The sequence below is a fragment of the Acomys russatus genome, chromosome 13, assembly GCF_903995435.1.
Source record: "Acomys russatus chromosome 13, mAcoRus1.1, whole genome shotgun sequence".
In the NCBI taxonomy this organism is placed as follows: domain Eukaryota; kingdom Metazoa; phylum Chordata; class Mammalia; order Rodentia; family Muridae; genus Acomys; species Acomys russatus.
This window is the reverse complement of record NC_067149.1, coordinates 12,193,594-12,212,532: the sequence shown is the minus strand read 5'-3', so window position 1 is coordinate 12,212,532 and position 18,939 is coordinate 12,193,594. Positions and strand designations below refer to the sequence as shown.

Below are 18,939 nucleotides of genomic sequence, written 5' to 3'. Positions count from 1 at the left end.
TTGCTCCTATCTCACACTTGCTGTTTGTTTTATCCAATCATTTTTTTCCCTCACGAATGTACGTTGTCATTAAAAGGGTGTCCCCTTTCAATTCAATATATTATTTTGCTGGGGTGGTGGTACATGTCTGTAATCCCAGCACACGGGAAGGCAGAGGCAGGCGGATCGCTGTGAGTTCGAGGCCAGCCTGGTCTAACAAATGGCTACACAGAGAAACCCTGTCTTGAAAAAACAAAAACATCAACAACAAAATGTTATTTGGTTGTTTTTATTTTTGTTGTTGTTTGTTTTGAGATAGGGCTTCACTCTATAAAGCAGGTTGGTGGGACACTCAGTGTGTAGCCAAGGCTGGCCCGGAACTGATGGTGAGCCTCCTGCCTTAGTCTCCTGAGTGTTGGGGTTATAAGTGTGAAGTGCTTTTGTAGGCTTTCTTTGTGTTTTAAAAAATTATAATTAGTTTTAAAATTGCGTGTGTCCAGGATCCAGTTTAGAGTCACAGGTTGTATTCCGTAATCATAAACCTCAGTCTGGAACTTTAATTCCTCATTCTTCCATGATCTCAGCACTTTTGAAGATGGTAATTGGCAAACCTCATACCGTGACTTTTTGATATTGCCTTGTAAGTAGATTAAGGTCTTTTGTCTTATTCCAAAAGTTCAGAAACACATTTTTTTTTTTCCTTTTGCTGGACCGTGTTTACAGTACGAGCCTAAGATTTCTCATCTCCTCGTGGAAATGAGAAATACCTAGCACTTTTAAGGGGGCGTGTTAGTTAATTTTCTCACTGCTGTGAGCAGTCACCTGACAAGAAGAAGCCTAGGGAAGCAGCAAAGTAAGGTGGCTTGGGATGTACGGCTCGCTGTGATGCGCTGTGGTGCTCTGTGGTGCGCTTTGGTGCGCTGCCGTGGGGGAGGCAGAGCTACTCCCAGCTGTGGTAATAGGAACCTGAGGCTGCTGGCTCACATTTCAGTGGACCTGGAAGCAGAGAGACGGGGAACAGAGGCAGGCAGGCTTTTTCCTTCCCCACATTTAATTGATCCCCAGGCCCCAGCCCCTGGGATGGGTGGACAGCTCCTCCTCCTGTTAAACCTCTCACAGACACACCAAGAAGTATGCCTTCCAGGTCACTCTAAATCCATAGAAGAGTAACCATCAGTGGTGTCTTGCTTCTTTAGGAAAGTCACGAAATTAAACTTTCAGATTTGGGGCTGGAGAGATGGCTCAGAGGTTAAGAGCACTGGCTGTTCCCAGAGGTTCTGAGCTCAATTCGCCATAAGCACACGGTAGCTCACAACCATCTATAATGAGATCTGCTGCCCTCTTCTGGCGTGTAGGCATACATGCAGGCAGAGGACTGTGTATATATATATATATATATATATATATATATATATATATTTTTTTTTTTTTTTCCAGATTTGTTTAGACCTATCAAGTCAATGCCTCATATCAAGGCCACAAAATGTTTGTCCAATAAATGGTAATCTTAACTTTAATCTTTTTTTTTCTTCTTTTCTGGTTATGAGGCTGGAGAGGAGGCGCAAGAATTGGAGCACTTGCTGTTCTTCCAAAGAACCGAAGTTCCATTCCCAACACCCACATGTCGACTCACAACAGCCCATAATTCCAGTTTCAGGGGATCCAGTGTCTTTTTCTGGCTCCCATAGGCACCAGGCATTCCTGAAGTGCACAGACACCCAAGCAGGTAAAACACTCATACACATAAATAATGGGATAAAAAAGAGAGAGATCATGTTAAGTTCTCAATTGCCCAGAAGAAAAACCTTAATTTTGTTCATTTTATGTGTTTCATCTACATGGAGCTATGTCCCACAAGCATGAATGGCCATATGGGTGCAGGGAATAGGGAATAAAACTCCAGTCTTATGGAAAAGCAGCTAGTGCTTTTTGTTGTTGTTTTGGGGTTTTTTGTTTGTTTGTTTGTTTGTTTGTTTGAGACAGTGTTTCTCTGTGTAACAGCTCTAGCTGTCCTGGAACTTGCTCTGTAGACCAGGATGGCCTCGAACTCACAGGGATCCACCAGCCTCTGCCTCCCAAGTGCTGAGATTAAAGGCGTGAGCCACCACGCCCAGCTGCAGCTACTGCTTTTCCCAGCTGCAGCTACTGCTTTTAACTAACCACAGAGTCATCTTTCCAGACCCTGGCAAACTTTTAAAAAAAAGCTTTGTTTAATCAACCTGGTGATGGTGGTGCAGGCATTTAATCCCTACACTTGGGAGGCAGAGGCAGGCGGATCGCTGTAAGTTCGAGGCCAGCCTGAAAGGTCAAAGCTACACAGAGAAACTCTGTCTTGAAAAACAAAAAACAAAACAAAACAAAAAAAGGCTTTCTTTAATCTATGTGTATGTCGCTGTGTACGTGGGGGTCCGTCAGAGGCCAAAACGTATCTGATTCTTTTTTGTGGTGTGTGTATGTGTGATGTGTGCCTGATCTTTTGGAGCAGGCATAGCCTCCCCGCGGCCCCTGCCACAGAGTTTCTCTGTGTAACCTGGCTGTCCTGGAACTCACTTTGTAGACCAGGTTGGCATCAAACTCACAGAAATCCTCCTGCCTCTGCCTCCCATGTGCTGGGATTAAAGGCGGGAGTCACTACCGGCCTTTGGAAGGTTTTGAGCTGGAGTTATAAAAGGATTTGAGCCACTAGGAGGCTCAGAATCGAACTTAGGTTCTTTGCAAGGGCAGTAAACACTCTTAAGCGCTGAGCCATCTTTCCAGCTTCTATATGGCAAAGATACCTGCAAATATCTTGCTCCTTTTTCAGGTTTCATCATTGTTTTGACATCCTTCAGCGATTCCAGATCAATTTTCAGTGTGATTTTACTAAATGGTGATTTCTTCTTTTAAAATTGTTTTTAAGTGTTTTTCAGGTCCCCAGAAGACAGTAGGCGCTTCAGATTTTTGTTTGATGAATGAATGAATGAACCCCAGACCCCGTTGGCCTGGCTGAGAGGGGACCTCTGCTACTTCTGTCAGGGGCTTGACTCCTTCAGCCAATCAGGACGTGGTCCCGGACCGGCTTACGTAGAATGGAGACCTCCTATTGGCTCCTCTTTCTGTTCCGTGACCAATGGGCGCGTGGGTAGGCGGGGCTTCCGTGGGCCGGGGGTATAGCTTCGTGGCCCGCGCGCGCGCTTCTCTCCGGCGCGGGCACCGGCGCGGGCCATGGCTTCAGCTTCCCTGTTATCCGCGCTGGCCGTGCGGTTGCTGCGTCCTGCGCATGGCTGCCACCCTCGCCTGCAGCCCTTCCACCTAGCGACAGTGCGGTGAGTGTGTCGGGGAGCGGGTCCGTTGGGTCGCAGAGCCCGGCGTGGACAGATGTCCTTTCTGAGCACCCGATGGCCCTGAGGCTGGCAGCCGTTGGGGGGGGGGGCGTGTGGCGGGGAGACGTGGCACCGGGGCGCACGTGGAGGTGCGGACGCTTGGCAGGGGACACTGTTCTGCCGCCGCATCGAAGGGTGCGGAGAGGTCTGCTTTTCCTGGACCCTAGCGGCAGCCAGGGTTGCTGCAGTCTGATGAAATCCTTGAGCCGGCTTGCTCCAGGGGGTACCGACTTCCCTCCTCCCGGGTGGGTGTGGTTCGCAAGATGCTCCTGCCGGGCGGTGGCCCCCGCAGTTCACTCCGGAGCCTACCAGTTGTAGCCTGAGCGACCTAAAGTGATACGTGCCCCAAAAGTTGTCCGGGGCTGCTGGGAGTTGGGGTGCTACGGGAGTTACAATGTTGGACCTTCCGTTCTGCACGTGGACACCACTGGTGGTTACACCATTTCTGAAAGTGTTTAACGCACATAAATTGCCAGAGCCGGGCGCGGTGAGATTGCTTGTGAGGCAGGAGGATTAGTGCGGGTTCAAAGCCAGTTTGCAGTAAGTACATAGTGAGTTGGAGACCAGTCTGGGCTGCAGTGTGAGACTCCTCCCTCTCCCATCTCAAAATAGCAATTTTTAAAAAAGCCACAATGGCAAATTTCGTATGTGTATTTTAAACATCGTTTTTAAAAGTTGAAAAATAATGAACAACCCCTCCCCCCCAAAAAAGTTTAAAACAAAAACAACTGATAGGGAAAGCAGGGAATGTACCGTTTGCATTTCTTTCAGGAGAGAATTGATCTTTCTGAACCTCAAACTCCCATTCTGAGCCTAGGAAGAAGAGTCTATGAGGGGTTGCAAAGTCTTTCCCCACACCTGTGCACCTTAAGAGCATTTGCGTTGCCTGAGTCTTGGTTCTTGAAAAAGCTGGCGGTTGCCGCCGCCGCGCCCCCCACCCCACCCCCAACACATCACAGAGTTTGGGACTGAAAATTTAAAGCTGATAAAAACTGCAACTTCCACAATGGGACTTTTTGTTCTGGGTAAAGGGAAACAGGTGTGACTGAGGACATTAAAGCCATTTCCTGGCTCCTGCATGTTGGAGCATAGGATGCTGGGGCTTTGGAGGACTTGGAGGGACATGATTCAGGATTTTTCCGAGATCTGACCCTGACCCTGCCTCTTTGAGCTCCCGTTTTCATTTCCCTGTTCTACCTTTCCTCTTGCTGAGTTCCGGTCTTGTCAGAGACACTGCTTACTGAAAAGATCCCGAACTTCATTACCCAAAGAGCTAGAGCAGTTTGATTGCGCTCAGGGTTTACTCTTGCTTGCTTTTCTGAAAAGCGTGGGCTCCGTATGTCTGGAGGCAACCTGTGTTACTAGCTGTTCTGCTCGTTTGATAATTGCAGTGCTGGACTTGCTGTCCCAGAGTTTCAGGAACATAAACTCCATGGTTGAAGGGAGAGTACGGTAGCCTAGGAGACGGGGGTGGGGGGGTGGAGGGGGGAGAAGTAAATGAACTTGGTGGCAGATGTTTACACTTGAAGCTCGTTACTTAGTATTGTCTGGTTTTTCTTCTGTATAAAACAGGGTTTTTATAATAGGCACAATAACCAAGAGTAATTTATGGAAAGGTGTTGGCAAAGTACCTGGTGTTCAGTCGGTATTGGTTTCATTCCCCTCTGTCTTTCTCATTACTTGTCCATTAATTGAGTAGCAGAACATTACCCAAAATAACATGCTTGAGAGCTCTGTCAGCCTTCCTGATACTAACTGACTGGAAAATCACTAACTGTTGGTTTTGACTTTTATTAGAGGGTTATTAAACCTCTTCTTTGTAGCCTGTTTTTTTCATTTGAATGGAAACTTCTAGATACATCTGTGAACTCATTTAATATAAACTAAGTGTACAGACTTAAAATTTATTTATTTTAAATTTTGGGTCTGAGCTCAGTCTCCCATCTCCCTTTAAGTGGCGACTTAATTTGGCCCTTCCCAAAACCAATGGAGGGAACTTGGTAAATGGCTCGTGTTTTTGAGCGCTATGGGAAGCAGCAGAAGATTAAAATGCTGTTGGATTATAAGAAGTCATTATGTTGTAGCCTGGGTTTGTGTTGTTTTGTCTTCTTTCTTTCTTTCTTTCTTGTGGTACTTTGTCTTTTTTCTTTTCTTTCTTTTTTTTAAAAGTAAATTGGCATAACACCCAGAACCTTCCTTCTGAGGCAGAGATTATGACTTGGGGCGCTGGCCTCCGCAGAACCCAGTGTCCTTAACACAAGCCATCATTTTTGGACCAAGTGGGCGTCTACTCTGTGTTTACTGCTTTCCAAAGAAACCTTTTATGAAGTACAAGCTAAATCGTTCTCACGTAGTACTGTGTGTGTGTGTGTGTGTGTGTGTGTGTGTGTGTGTGTGTGTGTGATATCCTTATTAGTGTGTATATACCTTCCTTCTTCCCCCACCCCTTTCCAGGGTCTCAAGTACTCAGGCTGGCCTTGGACAACTATGTAGCCATGGATAACCTTGGTGGGTCAGCTGTGAGTGGACAGGGTGATAGGGCAGAGAGCCACTTGTGAGGATGACTCTATCCCAGTTACTTGCTGTTGCTGTGACAATAATACCCTGACAAAAGCAACCGTGCGTGGTGATAGTCCAGGCAGCAGGAGCGGTAGGCAGCTGGTGACGTCACATCCACACTTAAGAAATGGAGGGATGACTCCTGCTGCTCAACTCCTTTTCTCCACTCTTTCTTCCTCCCTCCCTCCCTTCCTTCCTCCAACACAGGGTTTTTCAAAGTAGTCCAGCTGTCCTAGATCAGGCTGCCTTTGATCTCATGGAGATCCACTGGCCTCTGCCTCCTGAATGCTGACATTAAGGGCAATAAAGGCGAGCCCTTTCCCCCTCCCCCTCCTCGCACCTCCCCCCACCCCTGCTCCCAGTCAGAGAACGGTGCTGCCCATAGTTTATGGGTTTTCCCTTCTCAAGCAAAGCACTCAAGATGACGGTGTTCACTGGCATGTCCAGAGGCCCATCTTCCAGGTGAGTTTAGGGTCCCCAAAGTTGACAACACTAGCCATCTCACCCTCTTATCAGAACAGTCCCCAACTGGGCAGTGGCAGGCGTTTTGAAGTCTGACTTGCCCAGTATGGTGGATGATGTTTATTGATCTAGCCACATGACGTAGTCTGTATACAATCAAGTCGTCTGTAGCATCCTAAACATATATGGATCTTTATTTCTTATTATTTCATAAACAATGTATTTATATAATAGCTGTTCACATAGAATCACATTGTGTTAGGCTTATAAACAAATTTACAAGTAATTTAAGGGTTGGGAGAGCGTACCTAGATCATACAAATACTGCACTATTTTCTATAAGGGGCTTGACTGTTTGTAGGTGGAGCGAGCATCATGCGACTGGTGGCGACAGCTGTGTTATTCAATACTGTCAAAATTAAAAGCCCATCCGCTGGGGCTGGGGAGTGGATCAGTGGGTAAGAGCACTTGTTCTCACAGAGAACCCAGGTTCTATTCTCAAAGTCCACATGGCAGCTCACAGCGTCTGTTGTCCTCCAGTTCCTGGAGATCTTATCGCCCTCTTCTGGCCCCCTTGGGTACTGCACACACACGGTACACATGCATGCATGCAGGCAAAGCACCCATACACAAAAAAAAGAAGCAAATTGTTTTAAAAAAGAAAATGGGTCCACTACCTAGGAAACATGGCCAGCTACCAAATCGTCAGCATGACACAAACTTAGATGGGATACCAAGATTTAGAGGGATGCTTAGCCTCAGAGTAGTGAGGGGGCCAAGGAAATGCCCACAGAAGTGATGAAAACTTTGGGTGGTGATGAGGAGGTGGCAATGAGAGACCCTGATCTGAAGTCTCGCCTGGGCAAGTGCCAGCTGTCAGCAACTTAAACTTCTGAGCCCCAGAAGAACTATTTCAGGCACGTGACCATCCTGAACTGGTAGCTGGTGACCACCCTTGAATCTGTCCTTTGGATTTCGCATTTAAACCTAAGCCTTTTGTGGAGTTTAATAACAACTTTTTCTATCTGGATCGTTCCTTTTTTTTTTTTTTTTTTTTGGCAAAAACCCAAGCCACATTTTTGTGACTGTATCACCTTTCGCAGAAATGAAGCTGTCGTCATTTCTGGAAGGAAACTGGCCCAGCAGATCAAGCAAGAAGTACGCCAGGAAGTAGAAGAGTGGGTGGCCTTGGGCAACAAGCGGCCACACCTCAGTGTCATTCTGGTTGGTGACAATCCTGCCAGTCACTCCTATGTTCTCAACAAAACCAGGGCAGCCGCTGAAGTGGGTAAGTGTCATCGTCAGAGCCTTGCTGTTGTTGCTTTGAGCAGTGCAAGGAAGGCCGCACTGGTGCATGCTTCTTTCTGAGTAGAGCCCTGAGTGATGGCTCACACCCTAATCCCAGCCCTGTGGGAGACAGAGTCAGGAAGACCAGGGAATTTTGAGGTCATCCTGGACTACCCAAGACCGTGTCCCAAAAATCTAAAATACAAAGAAAAAAAAAAAAAAAAGCCCCTCTACAATAAAAACAGAACACTCAAACATGTAAGACTAGTGTGATTAAAAAGAACCGACCCTTCTAGAGGGCTTTCCATGAAGGATGACTTGTCATGCTGTGGCTTCTGGGTTGTGACCTCGACGCTGCCCTTGGCCTTAACATTTTGCTGATGACCTGGAGCACACTTTGCATTTGCTTCCCATGAGCAGTTAAGAGTCTCTGTCTAGGGTCAGTGAGCTGGTCATTCAGCCCGGCCACGTCAGAAGGAAGAACACCAGACACTCAGACCATGGCCTGTCCCATCTGGGCCAGCTGCCTCTAGTCGGCTGTCCTCTGGTAATCTGCAATGACTCAACGGTAGACTCAAGCATCTCCCATCCACCCCGCCCCCCCAGACCCGAGCCACTTCAGCCCCACCATTATAAAGGCAATCAGTGAAGAACTCAAAAGGCACTTCCCTGAGTCATCCATTTCCTTCATACCTATAACTGTTTGACCAAATCACAGAGGCCTCTTCATCCCACTGCTCAGTCTTTCCCATGATGCTTCAGCACCCAAGAAGGCGCACGCGCGCGCGCGTGTGTGTGTGTGTGTGTGTGTGTGTTTACTCTACCTTTTGAGTCAGGGTCTCTCACTGAACTTGGAGACTGGCTGGCCAGCAGGCTCTGGGAATCCTCCCATCTCATGGCCCAGTACTCGGCTTACAGATGTGGGCCAGTGTGCCTTTTACGATTTATATGGGTACTTGAGGTGAAACTGGGGTCCTCAGCAAGCACACTGAGCCATCTCTCCGGCTTTCTAGCTGGTATTTTATCTAAGTCTCAGGCTCCTTGTCTCAAAATGAGGCCAATGAATGAGCCCCGAGTTGGTGTTTTGGGGTGGCTATCTGTGAAGGGCCCTGTAGGCAGCTCACTTAGCTCCCAGGGTGGTCGCACACTACAGGTCCTCGTTAAGAACTTGGGTGTTCTTTTTCTTTCCCCAGAGAAGAACTTAGTCTTTATTCATCCCCTACAGTTTGGAGCTGTGCACCTCCGCGTCCTCTTTAACCTTGACCTTTCTTACAATAGGGATCAACAGTGAGACGATTGTGAAACCGGCCTCCGTTTCAGAGGAAGAGCTGTTGGATTCGATCAGGAAATTGAACGATGACGAAAACGTAGATGGCCTCCTCGTTCAGCTGCCACTCCCAGGTGAGTTTCGGTCTTTAAACGCTACAGCGAGAGTAAGCAGGCTGCCAAGATGAGACTTGATAGCCTATGACCATATAGTGGGGGAGGAGGTCCCCCTCAGTCATAGACCTAGGGGAGGGGAATAGGGTGAGGGAGGGAGGGAGGAATGGGAGGATACAAGTGATGGGATAACAATTTAGTTGTAATCTGAATAAATTAAAAATTTAAAAAAAAAAAAGCTATAGTGATTTGGGCTTGAGAGATAGCTTGGTGGTTAAGAGCACTGGCTACTGCTCCAGAAGGCCCAGCCTTGCTTCCCAGCACCCACATGGTGGTTCACAACTGTCTGTAACTCCAAGGGTTCTGATGTTCTCTTCTGGACTCTGTTGGCACCAGACACAGAACTGGTATATATGCTAATTTTGAAAATTATAAAAAGGTAATGGTTTTTGGGCGGTGGGGGGACTCTGCTGCTGTTTGAAGTACTTAAATACTCACTCTCTCACTTTGTGCCATCCAGACTGGCCTCAGAGTTGCAGCAGGCCACGTGCTGCATGGATCACTGGTGGGAGTCATCCCTTGCAGCCTGGTAGAGATGTTGACGTACAGGATGGTGGAAGGAAGTGGTGGGGGAGAAAGATGCCGGCTGTGGTATTTGACTTTACTGTATGCTCATTCCGTGCATCTAGGTGTCACGTCACAGGAAGTGGGTTCACATAGGGAGCCTGACGCCCTGGTGCAGGGCAGCCTTTATATCACGGCTGGGACTTTAGGCTGTGACCCTGGTTTCTTGTTTTAGAGCACATTGATGAGAGAAAGATCTGCAATGCTGTTTCTCCTGATAAGGATGTTGATGGCTTTCATGTCATTAATGTGGGGCGAATGTGCTTGGACCAGTATTCCATGCTACCAGCCACCCCGTGGGGCGTATGGGAGATAATTAAGCGAACTGGTAAGTGTGTGTTTAAACTGCATTTCTGTGTTAGTGTTATGAAAGTAGTGTAGGTTGGGGCATCCCCATCCGAAAATCTGAAACCCTTTTAGCATTGTAAGTTTTGGTCAAATAGAAGCTATGCAGATATCCCCAAATATGAATAATTGGGACATTGGGACACACCCCTCGCCACATGCTTCATGTAAGGGTTATTCAGCCTGTAATCAGAACTGCCAGAAACCCTCAAATAGTGAAGAGTGGGACCCCAGCCCACAGCCCATAGCCCACCCTGCAGGGCTCACCTAGCCATTGCTTAGGATGGCTCTGTTCTATTCTACAAGCCTTGGGGAAGGAGGTGTAAGGGTTAACAGTGGTGACACCGAAGATCCGTGGGATCTTTTTCAGTTTACAGGGTACCTTTTTCTGTGTTCTCCATGCCTTCTCTATCCAGCTGGTGGTTTAATGATTGGATTCATGACTTCATGACCTCGGTCACCTGTCTTCCTCTGGTGCACATTCTGAGAGAGACCAGGACGGCTTTTGGTTTTTTTCGAGACAGGGTTTCTCTGTGTAGCCTTGGCTGTCCTGGACTCAGTTTGTAGAGCAGGCTGGCCTCGAACTCACAGTGATCCACCTGTCTCTGCCTCCCGAGTGCTGGGATTAAAGGCATGAGCCACCACACCTGGCTTTCCAGGACTCCTTTTTTTTTTTTTTTTTAATTTTATCAATTTATTCAGATTACAACTCAACTGTTATCCCATCACTTGTATCCTCCCATTCCTCCCTCCCTCCCACTTTCACCCTATTCCCCTCTCCTAGGTCTATGACTGAAGGGGACCTCCTCCCCACTATATGGTCATAGGCTATCAAGTCTCATCTTGGTAGCCTGATTATTCTTTCTTTGAGTGCCACCAGGCCTCCCTATCAAGGGGAGGTGGTCAAATATGGGGCACAAGAGTTCATGTCAGAGTTCATGTCAGTCCCCGCTCTCCACATAACTGTGATACTTAATTATAACTGGGCACCAGCCCAAAAGGCATGTCCCATGAAAGTCTTCACTTACCAGGAGACGGGGACAGATGTAAGGACATCCCACTGGGACCTCTAGGTAAGACAAATATAGGAGATGGGGAAATAGAAGGACCCAGAGGGTCCTAGAAACCTCCAGAACACCTTTTAATGCACATCTATATACTTGAACAATTCACTTGTGGAACTAGCTCCAAACAGATTCAAGTTCAGAGTAGAGCATGGTGGTAGGCAAGGAGTCGTTTTCAGATGTGGCTTTGATTGCACTTATTCAAAGTTGGTGTCTGTGCCCTCCCATTTGATGTACACACACATACAAGTGTATGTATGTGTTTATTTATTGTTATTTATTTTTATAGGCATTCCAACCTTAGGAAAGAACGTGGTGGTAGCTGGCAGGTCAAAAAATGTTGGCATGCCAATTGCCATGTTGCTGCACACAGATGGAGCACACGAACGGCCTGGGGGTGAGGAACTTACCTTTCCTGTTGTGTGAAAACTCTAGAAGCCATCCTGTGACCACTGTCAGCACTCAGAAGACAGCCACGGTGTGGAAGGCCGCACTCAGTGCCATCAGGGATCCTGCAATAGCCTCAGACAGATTTTAGTTTTGAGTAAAGCTTGGTTGTAGGCAATTAGAACTTGTCAGTCATGGCTTGGACAACACTAACAAAGCTTTCTTGCTCAAAATTGGTGTTCTGCTCCGTGTGTTTTGCAAGGAAAAGAAACAGGCTCCTGTAGAGGAGTGAACTGACATCACCACTGTGTCATGTCATCTTCTGTTAGCTCATCTAAGAAAAAGCTAAGCCAAAAATTGCGTGAAATTGAGCTGGGCGGTGGTAGCCCATGCCTTTAATCCCAGCACTTGGGAAGCAGAGACAGTTGGATCAATGTGAGTTCGAGGCCAGCCTGGTCTACAGAATGAGTTCCAGGACAGCCAAGGCAAGGCTACACAGAGAGACCCTGTCTCGGAAAAAAAAAAAAAAAAGAGAGAGAGAGAATTGCATAAAATTACCATAATAATGAACTTTATGACCAAAGCAAAAATGTATTTTCAGGTACCTTTTGCATTATTAAAGAGCAGACTCACCTTGAGTAATTCTGGTGGTGTTTTCTTAGAAAAGGTAAAACTCTTTAAAGTCCAGGAAATAGGAAATAGAATAAATGTGATTATATATGATCCCAGAGGGCAGAGCTGAGAGCAGTGCCAGATGCTGCACCAAGTATTGTGTTTAAATTTTTATTTCATTTGTGTGTGTGTGTGTGTGTGTGAGAGAGAGAGAGAGAGAGACAGAGACAGAGAGAGAGAGAGAGAGAGAGTTCTTGTCTTCCCTGAGCCCCGGGTTGGCCTCAAGCTATCAAGAATGGTTGGCAAGCGTGTTTACCCCTGACCTTGCCCACTGACCTGAGTGTTGGCTGTAAGAGGTAAATGACCATTAGCCATCTAGAAATCGTGCCGAGTCCTTGCTTTTCCACAAGTGCTGTGTCTGCAGTGCCCATGATCCCTGAGGTGTGCCTCCATCCCTGCCTGGGTCTGGAGCTCGAGGCATCTGTTCTCGCCCCTCAGGTGATGCCACAGTTACAATATCTCACCGGTACACTCCCAAAGAGCAGCTGAAGAAGCACACGATCCTGGCGGACATCGTGATATCTGCTGCGGGTAAGAGCGCTAAAGAAAGGCCGGGCGTGGTGGCGCACGCCTTTAATCCCAGCACTCGGGAGGCAGGGGCAGGCTGTGAGTTCGAGGCCAGCCTGGTCTACAAAGTGAGTCCAGGATAGTCAAGGCTACCCAGAGAAACCCTGTCCCAAAAAACCACAAAAAAAAAAAATGAAGAAGTGTGTACAGAGAGCGTATGTGTACGTGTGTATGACTTGCCAGAGCACGCGCCTGCCCAGATGCTACCCCATCCAGCTCTCCTCTTGAGCTGCCCACAAAGATGGAGCTGAAGTTGCAGGCGGAACACTTGTACCCGTCACTCTGTTTTAGACTGGAGGAGGGCACATCTAACCCTCAGAGTATTTCCACGTGGAGTTTAAATGGCTCCTTAGTTGGTGGTGTGTATAACACACACTAGTAAGTTTTTCCAAGTACCTGCCTATAATACCTGATTACTATGATGTCCCCTTCTGGCCTTCATGGCGCATATACATTCATTCAGGCAAAACATTTACGTACATAAAAGCAGAATCTAAAAGAAATGAAAAATGAGGACTGTCGCCTTTGGTGCCCTGCTGACCGGCTGCTCTCTGTTGCCAGGCATTCCAAATCTGATCACAGCCGACATGATCAAGGAAGGAGCAGCAGTCATCGATGTGGGAATAAACAGAGTTCAGGATCCGCTCACTGCAAAGCCCAAGTTGGTTGGCGATGTGGACTTTGAAGGTATTTAGTGCACTTTTTTGAAAACATAAATCTGTAAATAAGTATTACCTTTTCATGCATTTAGGACAGATCATTTTTCTTTTCAGGTTTGTTTGAGACAAGGTCTCAGCGGTTACCCTTGGCTAGCCAGGACTCACCCTGTAGACCAGGCTAGCCTCAAACTCACAGAGATCCACATACCTCTGCCTCCCAAGAGCTGGGATTAAAGACGTACATTTACTACATCTGGCTCTTTCCTTATAACTTTTAATCTTGAATTGTTTTGGTAATATTGTTTAAAATGCTTATTTTATTTAATTTATCTTTTAACGATTTATTTGTTTATTTATATGAATGGTCTGTGTGCATATACATCTGAAACTTAGTAGAGGGCATCAGATCACATTATAGATGGTTGTGAGCCACCATGTGGTTGTTGGGAATTGAACTTAGGACCTCTGGAAGAGCAGTCAGTGCTCTGAGCCATCTCTCCAGCATCCCTAAAGTGCTTATTTTTAAAAACGCGTGGTGTGTATGTGTACACAAAAATGTGTTTCTGTTTGCACATGTTGGGTGCATGTGTGTGGAGGCCTGAGGACATTGCGAGTCTTTCCTTCTTGCTCTTCACCTTCTTTCAAGAGGCGCCTTGGCCTTACATGCAATTTTGTTTTGTTTTGTTTTTCAAGACAGGGTTTCTCTGTGTAGCCCTGGCTGTCCCAGAACTCACTCTGTAGACCAGGCTGGCCTCGAACTCACAGAGATCCTCTTGCCTCTGCCTCCTGAGTGCTGGGATTAAAGGCGTGCGCCACCACTGCCCAGCTGAGTTTTTTTCCAAGACAGAGTTTCTCTGTGTAGCCTTGACTGTCCTGAATACTCTTTGTAGACCAGGCTGGCCTTGAACTCACAGTAATCCTTTTGCCTCTGCCTCCCGCGTGCTGGGATTAAAGGCATGGTGGCAGATTTTTTTTTTTTTTAAAGAAATTGTGTGTGTGTGTGTTGTGTATGTGTGTTGTGTATGTTGTGTGGATTTGTCTATTTGTATTATATGTCAGTGTTGTGTGTGTATGTGGTACGTTTATGTGATGTGTGTGTCTATGTCTATTTGTTATGTGTCTCTTTTGTATGTATGTGGTGTTTCTGTGTTGTGTGTCTGTTACATGCATATGCTATATGTGTGTGTGTGTGTGTGTGACATCTCTGTGTTAATGTGTATGTGTCCTGTGGGTATATGAAATATGCATGTGTGAGTTGTATATGTATGTTGGTGTGTGTTATGTCTGTCTGTCTGTCACTGTGTGTGTGTCCTCAGTGTCTTCAGTTCATGACTTGGAGTGTTTCCCTGGAATGTGCTGGTTTCCAGGCTGGCTGACTAGTAAGGTCCAACAATTTGCTTATCTGCCTCCTGGCGCTGGGACTGCAGGCACGCACCACCACATCTGGCCTCCTGGCCCTGGGACGGCAGGCACGCACCACCACATCTGGCCTCCTGGCGCTGGGACGGCAGGCACGCACTACCACATCTGGCCTCCTGGCGCTGGGACGGCAGGCACGCACTACCACATCTGGCCTCCTGGCGCTGGGACGGCAGGCACGCACCACCACATCTGGCCTCCTGGCGCTGGGACTGCAGGCACGCACCACCACATCTGGCCTCCTGGCCCTGGAACTGCAGGCACGCACCACCACATCTGGCCTCCTGGCACTGGGACTGCAGGCACGCACCACCACATCTGGCCTCCTAGCCCTGGAACTGCAGGCATGCACCACCACATCTGGCCTCCTGGCCCTGGGACTGCAGGCACGCACCACCACATCTGGCCTCCTGGCGCTGGGACTGCAGGCATGCACCACCACATCTGGCTTTTTTACATGGGTTCTAAGGCTTGAACTCAGGTGCTTGTTTGTATAGCCAGTGCTTTACAACTGAGCTGTGCGCTGGCCTGTAGGTACTATTTTTAAAACAATTCAAGATTTATTTTGCTTTTGCTTTTGCTTTTGTCTTTTGTTTTTTTTCGAGACAGGGTCTCTCTGTGTTAGTCTTAGCTGTCTTAGACTTGCTTTGTAGACCAGACTGGCCTCGAACTCACAGGGATCCACCTGTCTCTGCCTCTGCGGGGATTAAAGGCATGTGCCACTACGCCCAGCTCAAGATTTATTTTGTATATATGGGTGTTTTTGCCTGCGTGTTTATGCATGTGCACCAATGTGTGCCTGGTGCCCACAGAGGTTAGAAGAGGATGTCAGATGTCCTGGACCTGGAGTTATGGATGGTTATGAGCTGCCATGCTGGTGCTGGGAGCCCAACCCAGTTCCGGTACAAGAGGAGCCAATGTTCCTAACCTTTGCACCGATTCTCCAGCTCCATTCATGCGGTCTTTCCTGCTTAGTTTGAAGCTAATGAAGGCACTTACATTTTCTTTTGTGCTAAAACTACAAGAGATTTAATTTTCTTTTTCTTTTTCTTTTTTTTTTTTCCCCTCTCTTTAGAATTATTTACTCACTTTACATCCTGATTGCAGATTCATCTCCCTCCTCTCCTCCTGGTCCCTCCCTCTCACCTGTTCCCCCCACCCCCATCAGAAAAGAGGAAGCCACCCATGGCTGTTGGCTCTTACACCCTTTTTTTTTTTTTTTTTTGAGACAGGGTTTCTCTGTGTAGCCTTGGCCATCCTGGACTCACTTTGTAGACCAGGCTGGCCTCGAACTCACAGCGATCCGCCTGCCTCTGCCTCCCGAGTGCTGGGATTAAAGGCGTGCGCCACCACGCCCGGCTCGGCTCTTACACTCTTATTGCTCTTTCTTTGAATAGTTTTCTTTCATAACACGGTAAGGTACACGTGATCTTTGCCACACATATCTGACGCGGCCTGCCTGTCTCGTTTCGGTGCAGGAGTCAAGAAGAAAGCCGGCTACATCACTCCTGTGCCTGGGGGTGTCGGCCCCATGACAGTGGCCATGCTCATGAAGAACACCATCATCGCTGCCAAGAAAGTGCTGAGGCCCGAAGAGCTGGAGATGCTGAAGGCCAAGCAGCGAGGCGTCGCCACCAACTAGCAGCACTCCGCGCCAGTCTGAGAGGCATGGTGGGCCAAGAGGGATGCAGGGTTATTTTTTTTTTTTTAATTTATTCTGTCAAAATGATTTAAAATGACGTGTGTATTTATTGAAAGCTTAAAACGGGTGGGTGTGTGCTCGCGTGGCTCTGCAGAACCTCACCAGGGTGCCCATCAGTGTCCTCCTTTGACCTGGTGATGCATGGGAGACGCCCTCACGCTGAGAAGGGATGCTGAAATTGATCCAAAAAAAAAAAAATCTGCCTTCTTAGGCTCTCATTTCCCAAGTGCTATTTCAATACGAGTTGATGACTCATCTTAGGTCCCAGGCCTTTGAGTTCAACTTTCAAACCAAAGGAAAACTTATTAGAGAAAACTGGGGAAAAGGAGGAAGCAGCAGCACCTCACTTCTGTCTGTGTGTGCCGGCTCGTAACCAGCTTTCCCCAAGGAGAGCCCAGTTGGCGGGCCTGGTAGACAAAAGCCCAGCGTTCCTAGCTGTGCCCCTGTGTCACTGGGGAAGGTTTAGGGTCTCCCCATTTGCTGTTACCCTCATTTGATCTGTTATCTTTCTGTGAGCTTGCCCCATTTTAGTTTTCTAGATCGTTTTATAAACGATGTGTTGTCTTGTTCTGCTTGTGCAGTACGCCCAAAGTTTAAGTTTCAGGCTGGTAGACGAGAGTGTATTTCCTTGGCGTACGCCATGAAGCCTGTATTTTGAAAAGCAAAACCTGGGCGCACTAATCATGAAGGTAGCTCGTGTGAAACTCACTCGCCACCAAAGATCTGTCAGCAGCTGCCTGCGCGTCTTCCACGTAACCGTGTCAGCTTTCCTGAAAGGTATCGAGGAGCTTGAGTTAATATAAGATTTAATTGGATTTTCTTATTAAAGGATTTTGTTGCTGTTGTTGGCTTTTTTGTTGTTGTTGTCGTTTTGTTTTGTTTTTTAAATAAAACACATCTGTCTGGTGTGGAGTGAGTTTCTGAAACGCTGTCTTTTGTCTCAGACCTACGCCGTTCATTACTATTTCCTGCCTGATGTTCTGGCTAGCTGTTCCTAGATTACACCCACTCTGTGAGGAACTGTGGAGAAACCAGCCTAAACTCGTCTGTATCCCAACAGGCAGTTCCAAGCCAAGAGTTTATATTAATCTCTAAGATGTGTGTAAGTGATTCGGGGCGTCTTCTAAGCCATCCGGTCCATTCATATACACTCACCACGAAGGACTGGCTTACTTACAAAATTCTCACACACGCACCTAGGTATGCAGTAGGTGTATGTCATCTCTGCTGTGCAAAGATTTGATTGACACATGGAAGCTGCAAGCTGAACTCCATTCCTGTGTGTTCTCATGGGTGTCTAGACTTAGGTGCAATTCCTGCTCCAGGCAGCCCCGGGCAGAATGAGAAGCCATGCAGTGTTGACCTATTTTTCCCTTGTCCCCCTGCCAATGGGTTTACTCTCCCCGACTGGGTTCCTGTGTGTGCCGGGTGCATGCAATACTTGTGGTGGCCAGAAGAGGGCCTTAGGTCCCTTGGATTCAGAGTTCAGGTAGTCGTGAGTCATCATGTGGGTGCTGGGAAGCAAACCTGGGTCTTCTGCAAAAGCAGCAAGTGCCCTTAACCACTGAGCTATATCTCTCCAGCTCCCTTGCTGGATATATTTATAATTTTGGTTTTAAGAGACAGGGTTTCTCTGTGTGATCTTGGCTGTCCTGAACTCTCTCTGTAGACCAGGCTGGCCTTGAACTCACAGCGATCCGCCTGCCTCTGCTTCCTTGAGTGCTGGGATTAAAGACACGCGCCACCATGCCTGGTTTATTGCTGAGTATATTTTTATAAGTCAGGTATGATACACGTTATAGGCAACACCTGTTGACTTCCCTCAGATATTAAACATGACATAAGATAAGCAGACACAATTATGTTTTATTGAAATGCAGTTTACGTTAGAAATGAAAAAAAAAAAAATTCCCAAGTGAATGGAGAAGCAGTACACCAACATATTAAAGGCTACCGAGGTTAAAATGTTCACATATGTACAAAATGTAAATGATATTTAAGGTAAAAGTTACATGGATTGATTTACAAGCTAACTGGTTTCCCAGCTTGTTTGATTAATGCAGCACACTTAGCTCTGACTCCGTAACAATGCTACAGTTTAATCTGGATAGAGTGCTATTACTGATCAGTGAAGCTTTGAGACTTCTACATTTTGCCAGGATTGGTACAGAGGACAGCAACAATTTTATCTTGAAAAGGGTTGTATCAGGGAAGAGCTGGGCAGTCTTACCCCAGTTGGGAATGGTGTTTCTTCCAACCATTTGTATAAAGTACTAGTGTGATTCCAAACATTAGCTGCCTAACATGCAATGTTTGTGAGGCTGGAAATTTGGGCTTTCACTATTGCAAAATTCTGATGCTGGGAAAGAAGGGGACCTACTCAAATGTATCAACAAGTAGACTCCAGGTTACGAAGCCAGTGACAAATTTAAAGGCTCATTTGGTTGACCTACTGTGGCTTAAGAGTTCAG

The 18,939-nt window shown here is 47.1% G+C and overlaps 1 protein-coding gene across 1 annotated transcript; it reads left to right on the top strand.

Moving 5' to 3' along the window:
* The first annotated feature begins 3,128 nt into the window (after nucleotides 1-3,128).
* Mthfd2 (methylenetetrahydrofolate dehydrogenase (NADP+ dependent) 2, methenyltetrahydrofolate cyclohydrolase) lies at nucleotides 3,129-17,068 on the top strand. The gene is made up of 8 exons (XM_051154793.1): nucleotides 3,129-3,284; nucleotides 7,466-7,650; nucleotides 8,928-9,050; nucleotides 9,829-9,981; nucleotides 11,352-11,459; nucleotides 12,560-12,652; nucleotides 13,250-13,375; nucleotides 16,245-17,068. Exons 1-8 carry the CDS (start codon nucleotides 3,184-3,186, stop codon nucleotides 16,406-16,408), a joined length of 1,053 nt encoding a protein of 350 aa, XP_051010750.1. The 5' UTR covers nucleotides 3,129-3,183; the 3' UTR covers nucleotides 16,409-17,068.
* The last annotated feature ends 1,871 nt before the right edge of the window (nucleotides 17,069-18,939 follow it).

Coding starts and splice junctions, on each gene's coding strand:
- Mthfd2 (XM_051154793.1), top strand. CDS start 3,184: ATGGCTTCAGCTTCCCTGTTATCCGCGCTGGCCGTGCGGTTGCTGCGT. Junction 7,651..8,927: donor CAGGGCAGCCGCTGAAGTGG/GTAAGTGTCATC, acceptor TTCTTACAATAG/GGATCAACAGTGAGACGATT. Junction 9,982..11,351: donor GGAGATAATTAAGCGAACTG/GTAAGTGTGTGT, acceptor TTATTTTTATAG/GCATTCCAACCTTAGGAAAG.